General features: G+C 53.2%; 5 protein-coding genes across 5 annotated transcripts; 3 read left to right on the top strand and 2 right to left on the bottom strand.

Annotated features, from left to right (window-relative positions):
- Positions 1-54: 54 nt before the first annotated feature.
- Positions 55-1,853, bottom strand: ACET3X_009707 (uncharacterized protein; the record flags this gene model as incomplete). The annotated part of the gene is made up of 2 exons (XM_069455852.1): positions 55-1,174; positions 1,225-1,853. 2 exons carry the CDS (start codon positions 1,851-1,853, stop codon positions 55-57), a joined length of 1,749 nt encoding a protein of 582 aa, XP_069302540.1.
- Positions 1,854-2,229: 376 nt separating this feature from the next.
- ACET3X_009706 (uncharacterized protein) lies at positions 2,230-3,101 on the top strand (the record flags this gene model as incomplete). Its single annotated transcript, XM_069455851.1, has 2 exons — positions 2,230-2,241; positions 2,289-3,101. The coding sequence occupies 2 exons, from the start codon at positions 2,230-2,232 to the stop codon at positions 2,979-2,981; spliced, it is 705 nt and encodes a 234-aa protein (XP_069302539.1). The 3' UTR covers positions 2,982-3,101.
- A 3,906-nt stretch (positions 3,102-7,007) lies between these two features.
- On the top strand, positions 7,008-7,698 carry ACET3X_009705 (uncharacterized protein; the record flags this gene model as incomplete). The annotated part of the gene is made up of 3 exons (XM_069455850.1): positions 7,008-7,034; positions 7,284-7,424; positions 7,630-7,698. 3 exons carry the CDS (start codon positions 7,008-7,010, stop codon positions 7,696-7,698), a joined length of 237 nt encoding a protein of 78 aa, XP_069302538.1.
- Positions 7,699-8,069: 371 nt separating this feature from the next.
- ACET3X_009704 (uncharacterized protein) lies at positions 8,070-10,211 on the top strand (the record flags this gene model as incomplete). The annotated part of the gene is made up of 2 exons (XM_069455849.1): positions 8,070-8,166; positions 8,266-10,211. The coding sequence occupies 2 exons, from the start codon at positions 8,070-8,072 to the stop codon at positions 10,209-10,211; spliced, it is 2,043 nt and encodes a 680-aa protein (XP_069302537.1).
- Positions 10,212-15,280: 5,069 nt separating this feature from the next.
- On the bottom strand, positions 15,281-17,288 carry ACET3X_009703 (uncharacterized protein). Its single transcript, XM_069455848.1, has 3 exons — positions 16,887-17,288; positions 16,307-16,835; positions 15,281-16,257 (listed from the first exon to the last, which is right to left on the bottom strand). The coding sequence occupies exons 1-3, from the start codon at positions 17,182-17,184 to the stop codon at positions 15,624-15,626; spliced, it is 1,461 nt and encodes a 486-aa protein (XP_069302536.1). The 5' UTR covers positions 17,185-17,288; the 3' UTR covers positions 15,281-15,623.
- Between the last annotated feature and the right edge of the window lie 3 nt (positions 17,289-17,291).

The raw sequence follows: 17,291 nt of genomic DNA, 5'->3' as shown, positions 1-17,291 counted from the left end.
TCGACCAAGTCGCACCATCTGAGAATCTGTTGGAGCATTGAGGACATTCAGCCGTCACGACTTGACTTCCACTCTCACAACAGCCTCCGATCCGTCGATCCATGTTCCGATCGACCTCGTGCCAGGCACAATCTCCACCTCCCTCATGATCCGCTCCATACCCATCTCCACCTCGCTGTCATCCGAGTCCCAGCCATCATCTACAATGTCCGTCGCTGATTTTCGTACCGACATCCAATCGCCTGTCTCCCAAATCAACTTGCACTCCATCGGCTTGATCCTGAAGTGTTTTCCAACGATACCAAGCACCGTGTACGCTGTACTGCTCATCGGGATTTCCGTCTCAAAAGTTGTATCCGTCGCTGCCGCGAGGTAGAACTCGATGCGAAGCAAGCGGGCAGCAAGCGAGTTTGGGTTCACAGCGTTAGCAGAACGCTGAACATCTGGCTCGCCGTACTCTTCACACAACCATTCGTACCGCGGATGGCTCTTCAGTATCTGCTCTCGCTGGCTCTCAGGTGCAAACTGCATCTCCTTGGCGATCATGGACAGATAATACGACTCTGCATTCAGCCGCTCTTTCTCGTGAATGGGACTGTGGTTCAGCGTCTTGAGTTGTCCCAGTCGCGCTAGCGTAAGCATGTACCCATCGTCTGCTGTTAAGTTCCTCCCATCTGGTGCTTGTAAAGACTGATACAACGGGTTCTGCGACACGCGTAGGCTCTGGAGACCAGGGAAGACGTGCACGAGTTGCTCGATGAAAGCCCATGTTGAGATTTCATTGAACGAAAGATCGACCTCTCGCACCGTGTTTGAGAAGACGGGCATTGATGAGTCCGAGCTGCATATCTCGGAGATCTTGTTCGATTTGAGGATCAGGCGACTCAGATTGGGCAGCGTTACTAGACATGCCAGCGAGGAGAGACAGGTGATGTGGTTGTCTTCGAGTGTCAGGTCGGTAATAGCGGGGTTGAGGGTATGCTGAGTGAGGCCTGTGTAGAGGTTGCTGGAGGCGGAAAATGTGGTGACAGCTGGGAAGAGGTGGGTCAAGAGGGCGAGGTCGGCCCAGGGGAGGAGGTTGTCTTCTAGTTTAAGGGAGGTGATGCCTTTGAAGGCCTGGAGACAGCGTTCTCGCTCCTCTGCCGATAGAGAAGTGTTGCGGAGTCGTATACCACTGCGCGGTTATCAGTATATGTAGGAAGGGACCAAGTGCGCATGACTTACTCGACCCTCAAGCTTCTCAACCCAGGTAGTTGCTCACAGACCGCAGCTACCTCTCTCCACTCTTCAAATAGATTTCTACTGAGATCAAGCTCAATAGCTTTCGGACATGCTTCCCTGACATCATTCTTCTCACCTCCTCTTAACCATCCGTCTTGACGTGCTTCAGGTCGACACATGCATAAACCATCCAAGATGATAATCTTCAATTCAGAGAGCTGAGCCAACTTCCTCCGGATCTTGTCAAATCCAATTTCCTCGGCTGGTTTACCATTAAAGTGCACAGGTTTCGGCTGTGGAGGTTGATGATTGAAAACAACATGTACATCTGGATCTTGAAAATCCTCCGCAATACCTTCCGAAGCATACTTTGCCTTTAACGCTTGAACAAAGGTGCGTGGCGGATCTGGTCTGCGGGTGGGACGGATGAAGGATGCGGATGTTGGTGACGGGTTCAGGCATGTGAAGTATCGTGTGCCATTATGTTCGCCGGAGTGTTTTCCTCGAGTAGGTTCGTCCCATTCTACGCCCAGCCATTCGCCTTTGGTTCCTTCAACAGCGCCGTAATATCGGACGGTGCAGAGGTGACCGTCGAAGCAGAGGCGCTTTCCTATGTAGATATCCGTTGCCATGAGTGGCTAAGCCGTGGTAACTTCCTCTTTTGTTTGAGTATTATAGCCGGTGAGTGGGCTTGTTCCGTATCATGTGCTGATATTCGTGCCAAGAATTCCGAACAGAGAGTCAAAATGGTTGCACGACGCTACGGTGAGCGTTGTAGGTTGTAGGGTGAATGTTTCGAGGCAGCCACGCACGTGATGTTTGGGGCGACAGGGATTAGGTATCATAGCGCTAGCGTTGCACGCCTCCAGAAGTTCTGCCGCGCGACATCACTCCAATACGCTTAGGTCTACACGGCTCCGCACTTCATCACAACCTACGTAAAAGTCGAATTCATTTCAGTCTGCTCGCGGGAAAGATTGACACAACAGATCGTCCAGATTCTCTAAGATGGATTACCAGGTATGTTTCTCGTCGCGACATTTAAGAACAGCTACCAACCTGTACAGAATCGCGCAGGCTCAAAATTCGGAGGCGGCGGTGTCGCATCGCAGTCTGCGACCAATGCGGACCGACGAGAGCGTCTCCGAAAGCTCGCGCTTGAGACCATCGACCTCGACAAGGACCCGTACTTCTTCAAGAACCACGTCGGAAGTTTCGAGTGTCGTCTTTGTTTGACTGTCCACCAGAACGACGGCTCCTATCTCGCGCATACACAAGGAAGGAAGCATCAGACAAACTTGGCACGTCGTGCGGCGAAAGAACAGAGAGAAGGCAAGAGGGACGACGTCGGCCAGCAAGGACTTCTCGCTGGTGTGCTGCCCAAAAAGAACATTATCAAGATCGGTCGGCCAGGTTACCGTATCACAAAAGTACGCGACCCGAACACACGCCAGAACGGGCTGCTCTTCCAGTTCCAGTTCCCGGACCTCACACCCGGTGTCACGCCCAAGGTCCGTGTCATGAGCGCATACGAACAGAAGGTGGAAGAGCCGGATCCAAACTACCAGTACCTGATTGTTGCTGGAGAGCCTTATGAGACGGTCGCGGTCAAGCTGCAGTCCCGCGATATCGACAGAAGGGAGGGCAAGTTCTGGTTCTGGTTCGACGAGGACGCCAAGGAATTCTGGTGTCAGATCCTCTTCAAGACTGAGCGTGACGAACGCTTCAGCGCAGTGCCAGGCCTCGCCCCTGGAAGGTGATGGCAATGTCAAAGGTCGGTCATTTTTGTTGCTTTTATTGCTTTCATTACCTTGTGCAAATCAACTTCCATGGCGTACTGGCGCATTTACTCGGAGGCATCACGACTATGTTTTGGAAGCTCATGTTGGTGTAGGTAGTCCCGATACAAAGTATTGGATAATGCAAGTCTAACGTGACCCAACACGTTCTTACTACTGATAACCCCGTCTTAAGAAAGGTTTCAGTCCAAACGTGCTCTTTCAAAAGTTGCGCGCCCAGCTACGCGGCCACATTGCGATGCGCCGGACGCGAGCATTCTGTACCAGTTTTCCGCACGGCGGCTTATCGGCAGGACTCGTGACTCACTCCAGACAAGGATCGGCGTAAGCTGGAGTTTCGCCGGGCTTAGGGTGTATGAGGTACGCCTGCTCAGTTATCAATGCTCATAGAGCAAGAGCGATTTCGCCGTGCGTCTGTGCGCCTTCCTCGCTCGACGTCCGGACCAGAAGTTTTCAACAGCATCTGAAGCAACAGCGTTACCTCACCGTCTTTCTCGCTTCTGCACTCAATCGACCACATCTCTCCGTTAGCCCGCCACTACTTCAATTTCAAATTGTCTCATCAGCTAAGATTGTGATCTGCCTGCCGTCTGCGGAAAACCGACCCTTCCGGTACTTTGTTACACTGCTTCGGCAATGGGCTTATCACACAGGCCAAGAAGAATCTACCGCTAGGCTGCTGCCGTTGAGGGTTGCAGTAGTGTGCAGGTGTTGGTGTTTTCGCTTCTGCTCGGTTTCATTCGATCGAGGCATGTTTTGATGGAGCATGACACTGTTTTCAAGGAAGGCTATTAAAACGTTCACTTGATTGCTGCAGCTCTTTGCTTCTAGCCAGGCCTGTTGGAGTTGATTAAGGAAGGTCGCCAAGCAAGCATCGAAGCCTAAGGGCTTTTGCTGCCGAAGATGCCGCAGCATGGATTTCTTTGGACGGCTCTCGTTCAGTACAAGGCCTTTTGTACAATGCATCACTGAGCAATTCAACCCGCCAGGTCAGGCCGTGTTGAGTAGGCCCTATCTTTGAACGCATCGTACGAGGTTCCCTTGAACGCTGTTCGCGACGCAGATGTAGCTGGCAACAAGGGTGTATAGCAACACAACAACAGAACATGGATTCCAGCTAGATGGATGTGTGGAACTCTCCTCACCGCAATTCTCACTTACGCTTACCCCAGCATATTCAACACTGTGAGTGGAGACGGCAATTTTACGAGTCTCATTATCTTCATGTATGGTCAAATACATACATGGGTTTTCTTTAGGTCCCACCGATTCGAATGCGGCACTGGATATCTATCTAACTTAAGGCGGTAGGCGCGAGTTTAGCAAGCTCAACAGAGATCACATTCTACATCGACTCATGTCCGGGTTGTTTTCAGTATCATCTGATGCTCATGGATGGGTAAATACGATAACAGCCCTGGTCTTTTCAAGCCGTCGGCGTAACTGGTAGCACCTGACCGTCTCTTTGTCAAACGAATACTGGATATGGTCTGATGATTGGCCGCAACTACCTCGAACGTTGATGCAGCCTCGCCACGCTTCCCCACTCTGGAGTGGACCGCCTCACCGTTTGAGCGCAGTCTACCTAGCTCAATGCTATAACATGGATGGAACTACAGCGCCCTACAGGATTGGAGATCCAGAGGGGCTGGGGTTCGTCCTCGGGGTGTGGATAGCGTAGCTACTTGCTAGCGAATCTCGTGGGTATGCCGAAGCCACTAGCGCCTATCATCTTCCTGATTTCATAGTCATGGACTGGTCGTTTTGGAAGTCGACCCGCCATTGCTGGCAAAACCCAAGCATGAACAGTGAGCTCACTGTGGACGATCACGTCACCTATTATTGGATGTTTGACAACAGTTCTGCATGACGGATCTGTGTGTGTGTACGTGGTAATGCAGCAACGTTTGTTTTTACTTCGGTGTTCCAAAAGCCGATGAAGAAGAGATGTGCTTCACCGCTGGAATTGTACAACCCGCTGCATGTGGCTTTCCTATGGGAAGCCAAACGGAAGCCATGTACAGAGTTAGCTTGCGGGACATCCGCAGTTGGCTGCAACAACAAGCACTCACCAGTGGGTGGTCCTACCCATCCCATTTCGTCGGATTTCTGAAACGAGGTCTCGACATTAAATGGCCTCGATATCATGGTACGGATACAACCGCCGTACGCCGCGATCTTCAATCTAACTTGAACGTGGGACGACTTTGGCGTCTGACGTCTCCCGATGCTGGGATCCAAGACAGTGGATACAGCTGTCATATGATCAGGCAGCTATCCTAGCCTGCCCGTAGTGCCCCGCCAAGATATCGACTGGGCCTAATACTTGAATTCGCGTTGGAATGTTTCAACGATCCTTGCAGTTAGCGCAGCGCAGGCGTCATGACAGCGGTGAGCGGGTTTGATAGTATGGCAGTGGACGTCAAAGGTCAGTACGGATAGAGGACTGGGAGCCATTCTCGCCCTCACACTGGCAACATATGTGGCAGATGTCGGACCATAGAAGAAGGACGCCATATCCCACATGTGTGGTAATCCCGGTTTACGAAGGGAACGGATATAAGCGACTGCACTCTGTCCACAACATTCTATTCAAGAAGAGTGATCGCCCGTATTGTTTCTTCGTACCCCACTCCACTGGACAGTACCGAGTTCGGACGCAAGAAGGTTTTAGCAAACAAAGAATGGCAAACACTTCTGAATTGGCTTAGACCCTGCAGAGAGGGCGAGGTAGATGACAAACCTTGGGCCCAAGGGTCTAAGACATGGAATAATGTGGCACAGCCTCCCCAAAACGCGTCAGGAAAGAGACGCGAAAGCCTGCGCGCTCCAAGATTCCGATGCGGCTGCCGGCATCAAGGCCTAGAGATGAAGATAGTCTGTGGTCCGTCCAGATAGATTACGTCTTGAACTCGCATAGTTTCAAGAGCATGTCAACGACACGGACGCACGGACAAAGTGAGTTAGACAGCGCTTAAGACAGGAAAGACGAACGGACATGGCGTTTCGACTACCACTAAGGCAGTGGCGCGAGGTGCGGAAGGGATGTGAGATACAGGCAAGGTAGCATGGTGGGGACCGGTTACAGCCTGGGCAGGCCAAGGGTCATGGACACTTGTGCCCTTGTTGGTTCGGCGGGGAACGGGTTCGCTTGGTGGAACAGATCGCAAGCTCTGCGATGAATCTGCTGTCCACACGGAACGAAGAATCAATGTCGAAGCGTCCAAGCGTTGCAACTGGATGCTTGGGCCAGAGGAGAGTAGAGGAAGCGATTCCGATGCTCTGGATGCGCTTGGGAGCTTTCAGCTGCAGCACTGCCCATAGGCTCGCGAAGACGGACGGCGCTACGAAAGAGGACGAGCCTCAACTGGGCCTAGGAAATGCTAAAGGGAAAACGAAATGCACAGGACAAGCAAAGGTCGGCGATCAGCGCATCATCTTTACGGAGTAGCGGGACTGCGAGCAGAGCGGGCAGCAGAAGCGCGTCCAAGACGAGAGAGGACTACTGCTTTTGACGGATGCAGCGCAATAAAGTTGGGCTTCTTTATTCGGCTGCTGCGGCAAGCATGAGGGGGCTTGGGAGAGGGGAATTGGCTACGGGCGCTGAGGGGAGTCAGACGATACGGGTTGATTGATAGAGAGAGAAGGTCGAATGCATGACGACTGCGGCCGCCAATGCAGGCGGCAGCGTAGTCTGTCTTGGGCGGGCTGCAGGCCCACGGGTCTAAAATCAATGATTCGATGGCAGCCTGCTGACACGGTCGCCTTGTCGCGAGCTGCTCAATCAGCAGCAGGCGGGCGTGTGAGTGGTGGAGAATGAGACGATAGGCAGCGCGTCGTGAGCCCGGCCTCGCGTTCGCGCAGACAGCAGACACCAGACAGCATGGAGCAGGAGAGAACAAGGCGCGGCGCGCTCGGGTGCTTGGCTCTGGGGTGGAGACGGAGCATCGAGGGCAAGATCCAAGCTAGCGGTCGCTATCTCGCAGCATGATGCAAGTAATACTGTTCGGCTCCGTGCGCTGCTCGAGGTAGCAGTTAGTGAAAAAGCCACCGGCTCGTGCAGGGCCGCGGGAGAGCCACTTTTTATCACACTGCAGCGCCTCCAAGGCCTGAAGCTTGTCGCCATTGTCAGTGCGTGCCATTTGCTCACTAGACGAAGAGTGTCGACGTCCGCCGCGCGGGCCGTCAGCTGCTTGGGGTTGCAGGGCATATCAGATTGGGCTTCGCTCCCATTTCGTAATTCACCATAACCCGACTTTCCAGTTGCAGCACCCAGTGGTCTTTGCTCCCGCACCACGCACCGCCGCCGCGCCAATTGCCCACACATACGCCCATACGCCCATACATATCTTGCACCAAGGGCTCCTGCTCCCGTCGCTGGTTAGACAGCCTGCACCGCCCAAGGTTCGTTCCCCCCCAACCGTTCGCTCGCGCGCGCGCTCCATCTGTCCTGCCCTGCCCTGCCCTACCCTGCTCTGCCCTGGCCGCCGGCCCTGCCTGCTGCGAGTCACCCTTACCTTACAGCGCCTGTTCGCAGTCGCAGTCGCAGCCCTCACATGGCCGCTTTTCGCGCCGTCACCTGAAAGCTCAAACCTAACCGCGTCCCTAGTCGACGAGCAGCAGCGTCCATCAATCAGCCAGCGCCGTCGGAACATTGCGCGCGCACCTCTCGCCATAACTGCCCGTGCGTGTGTGCCACCTGGTCTGGCATTTCCTGCGACATCCAGGAATCTTCCGTAGTTATTGAGCGCGCGTCTGCCTGAGTGGTGTCGCCATCCGTCCTTCCATCCCCGTCCGTAGCCACCGAACGCGCCTTCCCGGCGAGTCTTGGCCCCACCCGCTCCTGCCGAACTTGAACCTTGGTTCGCCGCGCCGAACACACTGCCCCGTCCTCCATCACTCACCAACCCAACACATGATCCCCAGCGACTGCTGCGGATTCCCGTGCGTCTAGCCCTCCTGCCTGCACCGCGCCCATTGGCCACTCTTTGAGCTTCGCGACGCTCGACGGAAGCTTCCTTCGAGCTCGGTTGCTCCTGTGCCGCCTGAATGTACTCTGTGCATGTGCAACACCCTATACAAATCATGTCGAGTGGTGCTTTTGCCAACGGCATCATGGACCCGCCTGGCACCATTGACCCGTCGCGTAAGTAGTCGCGTCTCTCTCTCGTCCGCCCCCGTCACTGGCGTGCGCGCCTGTTACATCCGACGCAGCCTCCCGCGAGCACTTATTGACCACAGCCAGATGTCTTCGGCGGCCCGACACAGCCCGTCGCACAGCAACAGCAGGCATCGCGCGGCAGCCTGAAGCGCAGTCGCTCGCCAGAGAGCACCTACGATGTCCAGGGCGATGACACGCCCAACAACAAGCGCAGTCGCGGTCGCCCTCCCAAGGCCACCAGGCCGCCCTATGCCGGGTCGCCGCAACAGACCGGCATCGCGCCGCCCGTGCAAACACCGCAATCGCAGACCACAGCGCTGCCCCAAGCATCGCCTCCCCAAACCTCCCCATCCGCCAAAGGAACACCCACCAAGCCCGCCGTCATAAAGGCGCTGCCCACTGTGCGCGACCACACTACCGACCAACTCAATTCCGAAGGCGACGAATACATACCGCGCGAAATCGACGAGGCTGGAGAGCGCAAGGTTACGCAACAGGGCCACCCACTCGACGGCCGCGAATACCGCTGTCGCACCTTCTTCGTCCCAAACAGAGGCGAGAAGCTTTTCATGCTCGCAACCGAATGCGCGCGTGTCCTAGGGTACCGTGACTCATATCTGCTCTTCAACAAAAACCGATCCCTGTACAAAATCATCGCCACACAGGCCGAAAAGGACGACCTCATCCACCAGGAGATCCTGCCATACTCGTACCGATCCAGACAGATTGCCATTGTGACTGCCCGATCCATGTTCAGACAGTTTGGAAGCAGACTGATCGTCAACGGCCGGCGTGTGCGCGACGACTACTGGGAGAGCAAGGCACGGAAGCAGGGGTTTACCGAGGAAGACGCAGCGGGTGAGAAGAGGCCAGGCGCAGCAAAAGCACGAGAGGCAGCCGCAGCCGAAGCGAACCACGCCAGTGCCATGGCCTTTGCCCACCCAGGAGCATACACAGGCAACAACCAAGACTACCTGGGCGCTGCCATCAACCCTTTGCAGCCATTTGGCGGCCTCAACCCCGCTCCAGGAAGCATGCCCTCCACAAACGCAGACACATACAACCAGCGCACGACGGTTGACCTGCAGCCTCGAGACTACAGTGGCGTACAGCGTCCGCGACATGAGATGCAGGGCGCCCCGTATCAGGACATGACAAGGCCAACTCCATCCGGCGAAATCCTCAACGCAGCCGCGCAAACGGCCGAGGTCAACAAGCAGCTAGAGCAACAACGCAAGCACCGAAAGGACTATCTCAACGACGTCTGGCAACGACCCCACGAGCCGCCCGTTCAGCAGAACCGTCCGGGAACCGCCGAAGGAGAGCACGCCCCGCAGGTTACCCAAGCCGTACAGTCTCCACGCATGCCCTCGACAGCTGTCAGCATGCCAGGAAACCAGTACGGAATGCCAGCACAGACGCCACAGAGATCTGGACAGCCCATGGGTCCCCAAGCGTACCGCCCGCAGCCTATGCCTCAGAACAACATGGTACCTTCACCCATGGCTCAGCAACACACACCGCTCCGTACGGACCAGATGCACCGTCGTCCACCAAGTATCGGAATGCCTCAAGGCATGAACGCCGCTAACATGGGCCCTGGAGGCATGCTTCCCGGTGTCCAACAAAACCCAGGTCACGGGTACCCTCCATCACACATGTGGCAAGGAGGACCACCGCAGCCCTCACCACTCTCCCAGCAGCACAATATGCAGCAATATGCTCAACGACCACAGCAGTCGCCGCTTCCACAACAGTCTCCCATGCATGCCTCCCCGCAACTCCACCATGCCCAGAGCAGTGCCTCCATGCATGGCACACCGGTGCAACAGTACCAGACTATGGGTGCTATGGGGGGTTCCATGCCTGGCGGAGATCCTGGGTACCAGACTATGGGACAAAACCCCTACCAACCTAGCCCGAGCCCTCATCAGTTTATGCAACACCAAAGTGCTGCCACTCAACAGCCTGGCATGCCTGGCTGGGCACCTCCACAGGCGCCACAGCAGGGAGGGTGGTCGACATATTAGGAGTGGTCACAGCCCTACCGCGCGTGGTCGCAAGCGGCACTGCCGCATCATGAGCCGAATTTACCCTGGAGTTCACAAATGATGGTCTAATTTGGTGCCATCGTTGGAATTCTGATTGTCTATGCTCTAATCGACATCAGGGGCTATCGGCCACAATTCCCTCTTCGTCGCACTCTGTACGATAGGCTCATCTCGTCTCGCTTTTCACTCCGCTCCTCGCTCCACCAGCAACAATGAAATCACGACATACGAGATGGTGACGAACACGCTAAGCAACAAACACGACAATACGAGAGCACAACGGATGCGGTACACAGTGCCATTCCTTTATTCCCTTAGTACGAGCTCGGCTATTGTTTTCCTGTGGCGGTTTTGGAACGCGTCTTGACTTCGTTAATGAAACCTGGAGGTCCGTTCACCTGCTATCTCTTCGCATCGCATGGATACCCTACAGTACTCTGCAGCTTGGCAGTATTTGCATGGAATTGCGAGCCAGAGCGCATGGAATATTTGAAGGGAATTCGTTTCTTGCATTGCTGGATAACGACGTTTTTGGATCAGATTGTCACATCGTCTTTCTTCGCATTCTTTGTTAGTATTAGCAGATCCCCTTCGCAGTCGTCTCATCCGTGGTGGTTCTAGTTATAGCTTTTTGCACGAGATTCCCCCAGATTCCCCAACACTGTGTTTTGTGTTTTGGTTACTGATTTGCAGTCGTTTGCATCATTGGAAGGGACGCACGTTATGCTCCCGCGAGCTGGTGCTTGAGGACATTGGAGGAACAGGTAGCAATGCGCCACAATTACGCTTCGGGACGCACAACAGGAAGGATCTTCTTCACATATCCTTTCATTATTAATAATATTACCCATCGCGCAAATACGGAATGCATCTATTACACTTGGTGTAAGCTTGTGACTGCACAACACTTGGCTATGCAAAAATGACATTGAGACCAGGCTGGGTCTGCAGACAGCGACATGGACATGTCGAACAGCGGACGGCTTGGTGTCGGAATCTGCACCCCAGCGCGTGAGAATGTGTCACGTCGCCCCATGTACCCCAATTGCTTCGTGCGTATGCATCTGATCGGCACTATCAACTGCCAGGGGTCGATTCACCACCTGCGTGAATGACGACGTGCGTCTAACCTACAGTCTAAGCATGAGAAAAGACATGGTTCATGGGTCCTGCGACACATGGTCGAACAGAGACCGGGTGCGGGAGCGGACGGCTGCACTGGACCGAGCTCAGACCACGATGCATCATCGATTCGCGCGAAAGGGGACTCGATGGCTCGGTTATCTTGCGTCGCCTGTCATGCTACTAAAGGTTTATAGATGCACTGTCCCATGGCTCATAGTTATACGTGATCAACGTTATTGCTGTTGCGATCCATCCATGTCGTTTGGCTTTGCGCTCCGTGACGGGAATAGGCAGACTCAAGGCAAGCAAGGTTTCTTCCACCTGTCGGATCTACTCCGGCGGCTTTGAAGCTGACTACAGTGCAAGTGGCCTAAAGTTGCGGCTCAAGGTATATCGGGTAAGATGGCAATCGTGCTTTCTTCTGCGCTGACAGGGCAAATCATCGGTCAGCATGCATGGTTACGTCTACCCTCCGCAGTCATCTCAACGGTCCAACGATGACCGCTTGTACGCGAGATTGCTTCTCCCATCGCGGATCTCACTCCGCAGACACGTGATGGGCGCAGATGCGTCCCTTCCTACTGCCCTGCGACGTTTGCTTTTGCGAAGCGGGGAGCAGAGGTTACATGGTAATGCATCTCGCTTAGAACCTACGCTGCATCCATACGCGTGGAAAGTTTCTCGGAGTCTTGTCCTACATGTACGTATGCATTAAACGGCGTCGGAGCACGGATGCCTCTTTCGATCTATATCCACTCTGGCCATCATGAACTGGATTATCTGTGGGCACGGGGTATCATCGTGTTACCCTGGAATCCCTCGGCATATGTACGGTACTATGACCTGCATATGTAAATCTCAACAGATTGCCACATGGATTCGCATATAGACGGCAATCATTGCCGTCCATACAAAGACCACAGACCAGTTAGTCCTGCAGTAAGCTGGCTTACAGGACCCCCTGCAGAAACGGTAAGAAGGCTCACCGTACCTCGTAAAGTAAGACAGACCCCGCCATCTGGGTAATTTAGCCCTCTGGGCCTCTTAGCTCTGGTCATAGTCTGTAGGTCGGTCTGGTATCGACATGCAATATGGCTGGACCCTTTTCGTCTCTTCAGCCAATCCCCCGCGATACAGTCGGAAAATGCAATTATCATCGTCGTGTCGCATTTACGTGGACCATCCATACACGGTCCCTGTACGCTAGACCGGTCGACGTGAGTGGCTGGAACGCGTCCCTTTTACTTTTTTCACACATGGATCGCGCATCACCCGTCGCTGGCACTCCGTAATAGGGCGCCATGGGAATCTGTCATGCGAATGTTTGTTGCAGACATTCATCAAAGTGGATACCTACAATGCATGCAGGTGAATCACAGCGCCGTTACAATTGCATGCTGCTAGTCTGGTATTAGTGTCGTATCGCGTGGTCTGGGATCAGTCCTCATCGCGTCGCATGGAAGGCTACTGTATTCGGACCGATATCTCTGAACTCAGGCATTTGAAAAGAAAGGAAAAGAGATTTGAGCTGACCAAGCCAACGGCATCCAACGCCGTCTCCATATAGCGGCCGCGGACTCTGTGAATCTCTAGCCGGGTAACTAATTGGAGGATAGATCCGCGTTCATACGATCGGTACATGCAATCGGATCCTCAGATCTCGAGGATCTACTTGCTTACTTAGGTAGGTAGATCTCAGGATAGAGGTGCGAAAATTCAGCCTGCGTCACTAGGAAATATAGTGGCTGGCCGTACGTACAAGCGACTCCTGTTGCTGCTGCAATTGGAGGCATACGAATCTTATTCTTGGTTTTTCTTCCTCCAACTTCTCTCTTGTTCGCACGCTACCGATAGGTAGCAAAATCACCTGCTTGGCCCGAAAGGGTTTGAATGCTTACACAAACACGACTTGATGACCGCGGCAACCGAGACAACCGCCATCAACGCCAACGTGGCTTGGACGCGTGGCGATCACTGTTCTTCTTCTCGCATTACCTGGCTCATGGGAAATTTATCCGCAATACAAACTCTCGGACCAGTGTCGGATCTCCCTTCGGCTTCGTGGCCACTAGTTACTAGGTAAGCGTGTAAAAGGCAAATATTGAGGGAGTCGGCGACCCATCCGAAATTACCATAGGTGGCGTCACTTTTTTGCCCGCTCGCTTGATTCGGCATCCATAGCAACTCGCTATAATAAAACTTTAGCCTCCTCGGAGACATCTGTCAGAAAAGAACTCTGTCTGCCAAGCCAATGGTTCCCAGGCCCAAAGCTGTAAGGCGACGCAACAAGGCCTCAATGCCTCCAAAGTTGCGTACCAATCTGATACCGAATACGAAAAAGAAGCGACTATAGTTCTACATTGATCTGAAGAACCGGAGATTTACGTGACACAAGCTGAAAGCAAACGAATCAAGCATCACAGCATTCTACGATAGAACCTGGGGAGGACACGGGTGACGCCGTAATGGAAACTCGGTTGCTTCTATCGACACCACAATATGGTACTTGGGACCCGTACCTGCATTCTACCAGATTTTGCCGTAGTTTAACGTCAGTCCCGCGAACCAGAGCTGATAGTACCAAGAATACAGCACAACCCTCAAATGGTTGACCCAAAGACCCGCGACTGCGAATCAAACTTTGTACCTGCATGAGCGTGGATCACTATAGTTTCATTGGGAATCCGGAACCAGGTTTTGACGACCAAACCGATCTTGCTTCCTCTTTGTGATAATCAACACGATGCAATATTTTGGCACAGAGGCTTAAGGGAGAGGCGGAAGACATTCCCCAGCCATACAGAGACCAAAGTTCCCATCTGGAGATTATAAAAGCTATACTAGGATCATACTAAAAGCACAAAAGGACGTTTCGGCTTTCATCATGACCACTTGTGAGTAAATACAACCAACCCCCTATGACTAAGTTTGGTGGAAAAAACCAACATACTAGCGTGTCTCAATTAGCTAAACCTACGAACGCTAGATTCCGCACGACTCACAAGGGAAACACGTCTCAGGCTAGGAGCATACCGAGAATGCCACAGACAAGGAAGCAAGTAGTGTTTGTCTTGTGCGTATTGGTGTCTATGCAGACATAAATTCGAAGAGGCTATATACAGGGAATAAGCAAATTTTCGATTACCAAACTTTTTCTCTCTTTCTAACCAGTCGTTCACGCAGGATGCCGCCGGGGAGACGGGATAACACGCTAGAATACTAGTGATGGTATCAGAAACAAGAAAGACATGGTGGGTGCCGAGATGACGGGCTTGGAGAAGCTTTGGATGGGTTCGAGTTTGCTTTGCGAGCGGGTACTGGATCCGGATCTTGGATATCCACAAAGCTGAGATGGGAGATGCGTGAAGGATCGACGCGACTCGATAGGAGAGCCGAAATCATATGGTTTCGAAGGCCGCGGGTTTAGCCAAAACTGGAAAACGATAACGAGCAAGATCATGTATGTATTATGATGCGGAGCATGCAACCAGTTTGTGAAAATGCTCAGTTTACTGTATGGTACGCTAACAACAAGGCTCATCATGTGGACATTTACTGTTACTTGGTTGATTAATATATTCATGGAGTAGTATTTTATGTATGCCTTTGGGGCGTGACATTGGTGGGTTACAAGTGAAGAAAAAACAGAGCTTTTCCGCAAAGTGCATCGACGTCGGACTGAGCGAGCAGAAGGTCTTGTACGTTTGATCACAAGTTCAATCGACGTGCTCAGTCCAACCGCCTGACTCAGCAGATCTGACATGAAGGATATAGATGCTCATGATATAGTATGCTGGAGACATGCGTGAATTAGAGTGCACAAGAATCGTGTTAAAAGACACTGACTGCACACAATCAAGTTCTTCTTTAGATTGTAACGTTTTGTACTTGTGTGAATACCAAAGAACTTCAGTCCAGTATATCGTTTGGGTGTTTATTCCAGCTTGAGGTTTTATAGTGGTAGTACATCTAGGCCAATAAATATCCAAAACTAAAAAGTTGAGGTTCGAACACTCTTACAGCTTGTATCAGCAAACTCTGTAACACTGGCCCCTATCTGAGTCACCATGATCATAGGCGAGTATGCTAAGAGAAAGACTTTGTCGTTTGCGATGAAGGTAAGAGCATGCAAAGGGCTTTGAGATGATCGAGCATGTACTGGATGGGCCTGACGTTCTATGACAGGCGCTTCATAGATGAGAAAAGACACAGAAAAGCACTCACACGCTTGAGAGTGCTCTCAATCGTCCCCACTGCCAACACTAATTACCTGACTGGAAGCTCGGTCTTCGATTCGAAGCTGTAGCGCAGCCATTCGCCAACTGCCCTCAAGCTCTCCCATCGTACACTCTCATCTGCCTCTTGCATCAGTTCCATAACCCTGCCCTTCAGACCCAGCTTCTCAAGCTGTTGTCGCTTCTCTGGCACCTCCTTGACCAAGCATGCGACGTCGTTGCACCCAATAGCCAGTACCTGCTTATCGTTTTCCCAGCTCTTTGACAGGATCTCGGCAAGTTTTCGAGGTAGTGCGCCCTTGTCCTCTTCCAAGATGCGACGCGCATTGTCCCGCCAGAAGGTAGGGTTGCGATGCGGTGGCGACCAACGAAGGTGACCCGACTGTACCTCGGCAGCGTACTCATCAAAGGTAGTCTGTGTCTTGGTGTACTCGTCGAGGAGCTCGTTCAGGGCCTGTAGATCTTCAAGAGCATCTTCGTCGGTTAGATGTCGCGACTTTAGGCTTGAGAGAAGAGAGGGTAGGCGAGCAAGCACAGCTGTTGGAAGAAGAGTCTGGCGATTGGTGGTCAAAAGGTTGAGAAGGGTGGAAAGAAGGAGACGAGTGGTCTTCTCCTTGGGCGAGACCTTGAGGAGTTGCGTGTAGAGGATGACGATATCGTGCTCCCTGCAAGCTGTTAGTATATGGGAAACGCGATCTGGAAGAGCAAACATACTCCTGAAGTCCTTCGCCTACGAGCTCGCCCTCAAAGCTAAGCTGCCAGATGACGAGCAAGACGTGGTACAGAAGCTGGAGACCAACACCGCCAGAGATGCCACCATCTGTTGTACGGATACTAGCACCGCCACTGTACAGGGTTGAGTCTGTATCCTTGGCGGATCCAGCTGCAGCGCGCAGAATATCAAATAGAGGGCCAAGTGTATCCTTCCTCTGCTTCCAGAATATGCGCCTTGACTTTGTGCTGCGAAGCACGGCCGAATATTCCCGTACAGCGATATCCTGCAGACCAGCGTCGGATGCCTTTGCGAGTGTAGAGAGGTAGGTGAAGAGCTGTACCAAGGCCTCATCGAGCTGGGGTGTGCTCTTTGCAGAAGTTGTGACAGCCTGTGACAGAAGGCCAGACAGAACCGAAGACGTCAGAAGCGGTACGGGGTCCTCGTTGTTGGACGAGGCTTTCAAGAGCGGCAGGAAAGGCTTGTAGGGCGCTGGGTGCTGGATGAGAGCCGATGTGAGTGCAGGTATGTCTGGAGGGGTGTAAGCTTCGCCGTGGGTCTAGAGAGCATCTCGGTTCCTACCCTCAATCATGTCTCCCAGCAAGACCAACATGTAGTGAATAATGTCTTGGCGCTTTGCAGCCGCCTCGAAGATGCTCTGCGACCCATTTCCGCCCACCAACAGCGTCACGAAGCTCTCCACGTCCGACTCGATGGTCTGCTTCCTCTGTTCCTTGCGCACTTTATCGATTGACTTGATCTTCTTGAGGTCCTCGTCGGTGATGGTCTTGGCTCGCACAGCTCCTTCCCAGGAAATGGGCCGCGCGCGGATGTTGTTCTGGATCGAGGTGAGGTACGTCGGCGGGTCGAGCGAAGACATTGCGATGGCCGTGGCAGGGAAGACAGCGTATGGGCGATAGTGCGGCTTCGGTGCCTGGAGTCGTGGTATTGGAGCTCTGCGCAGGTGAGGTTGGTTGCCGTGAGGGC

This window comes from Alternaria dauci, chromosome 10 (genome assembly GCF_042100115.1).
Source record: "Alternaria dauci strain A2016 chromosome 10, whole genome shotgun sequence".
Taxonomy (NCBI): Eukaryota; Fungi; Ascomycota; class Dothideomycetes; order Pleosporales; family Pleosporaceae; genus Alternaria; species Alternaria dauci.
Note: the sequence above shows the minus strand (reverse complement) of the source record. Positions and strands in the feature narration are given on the sequence as shown.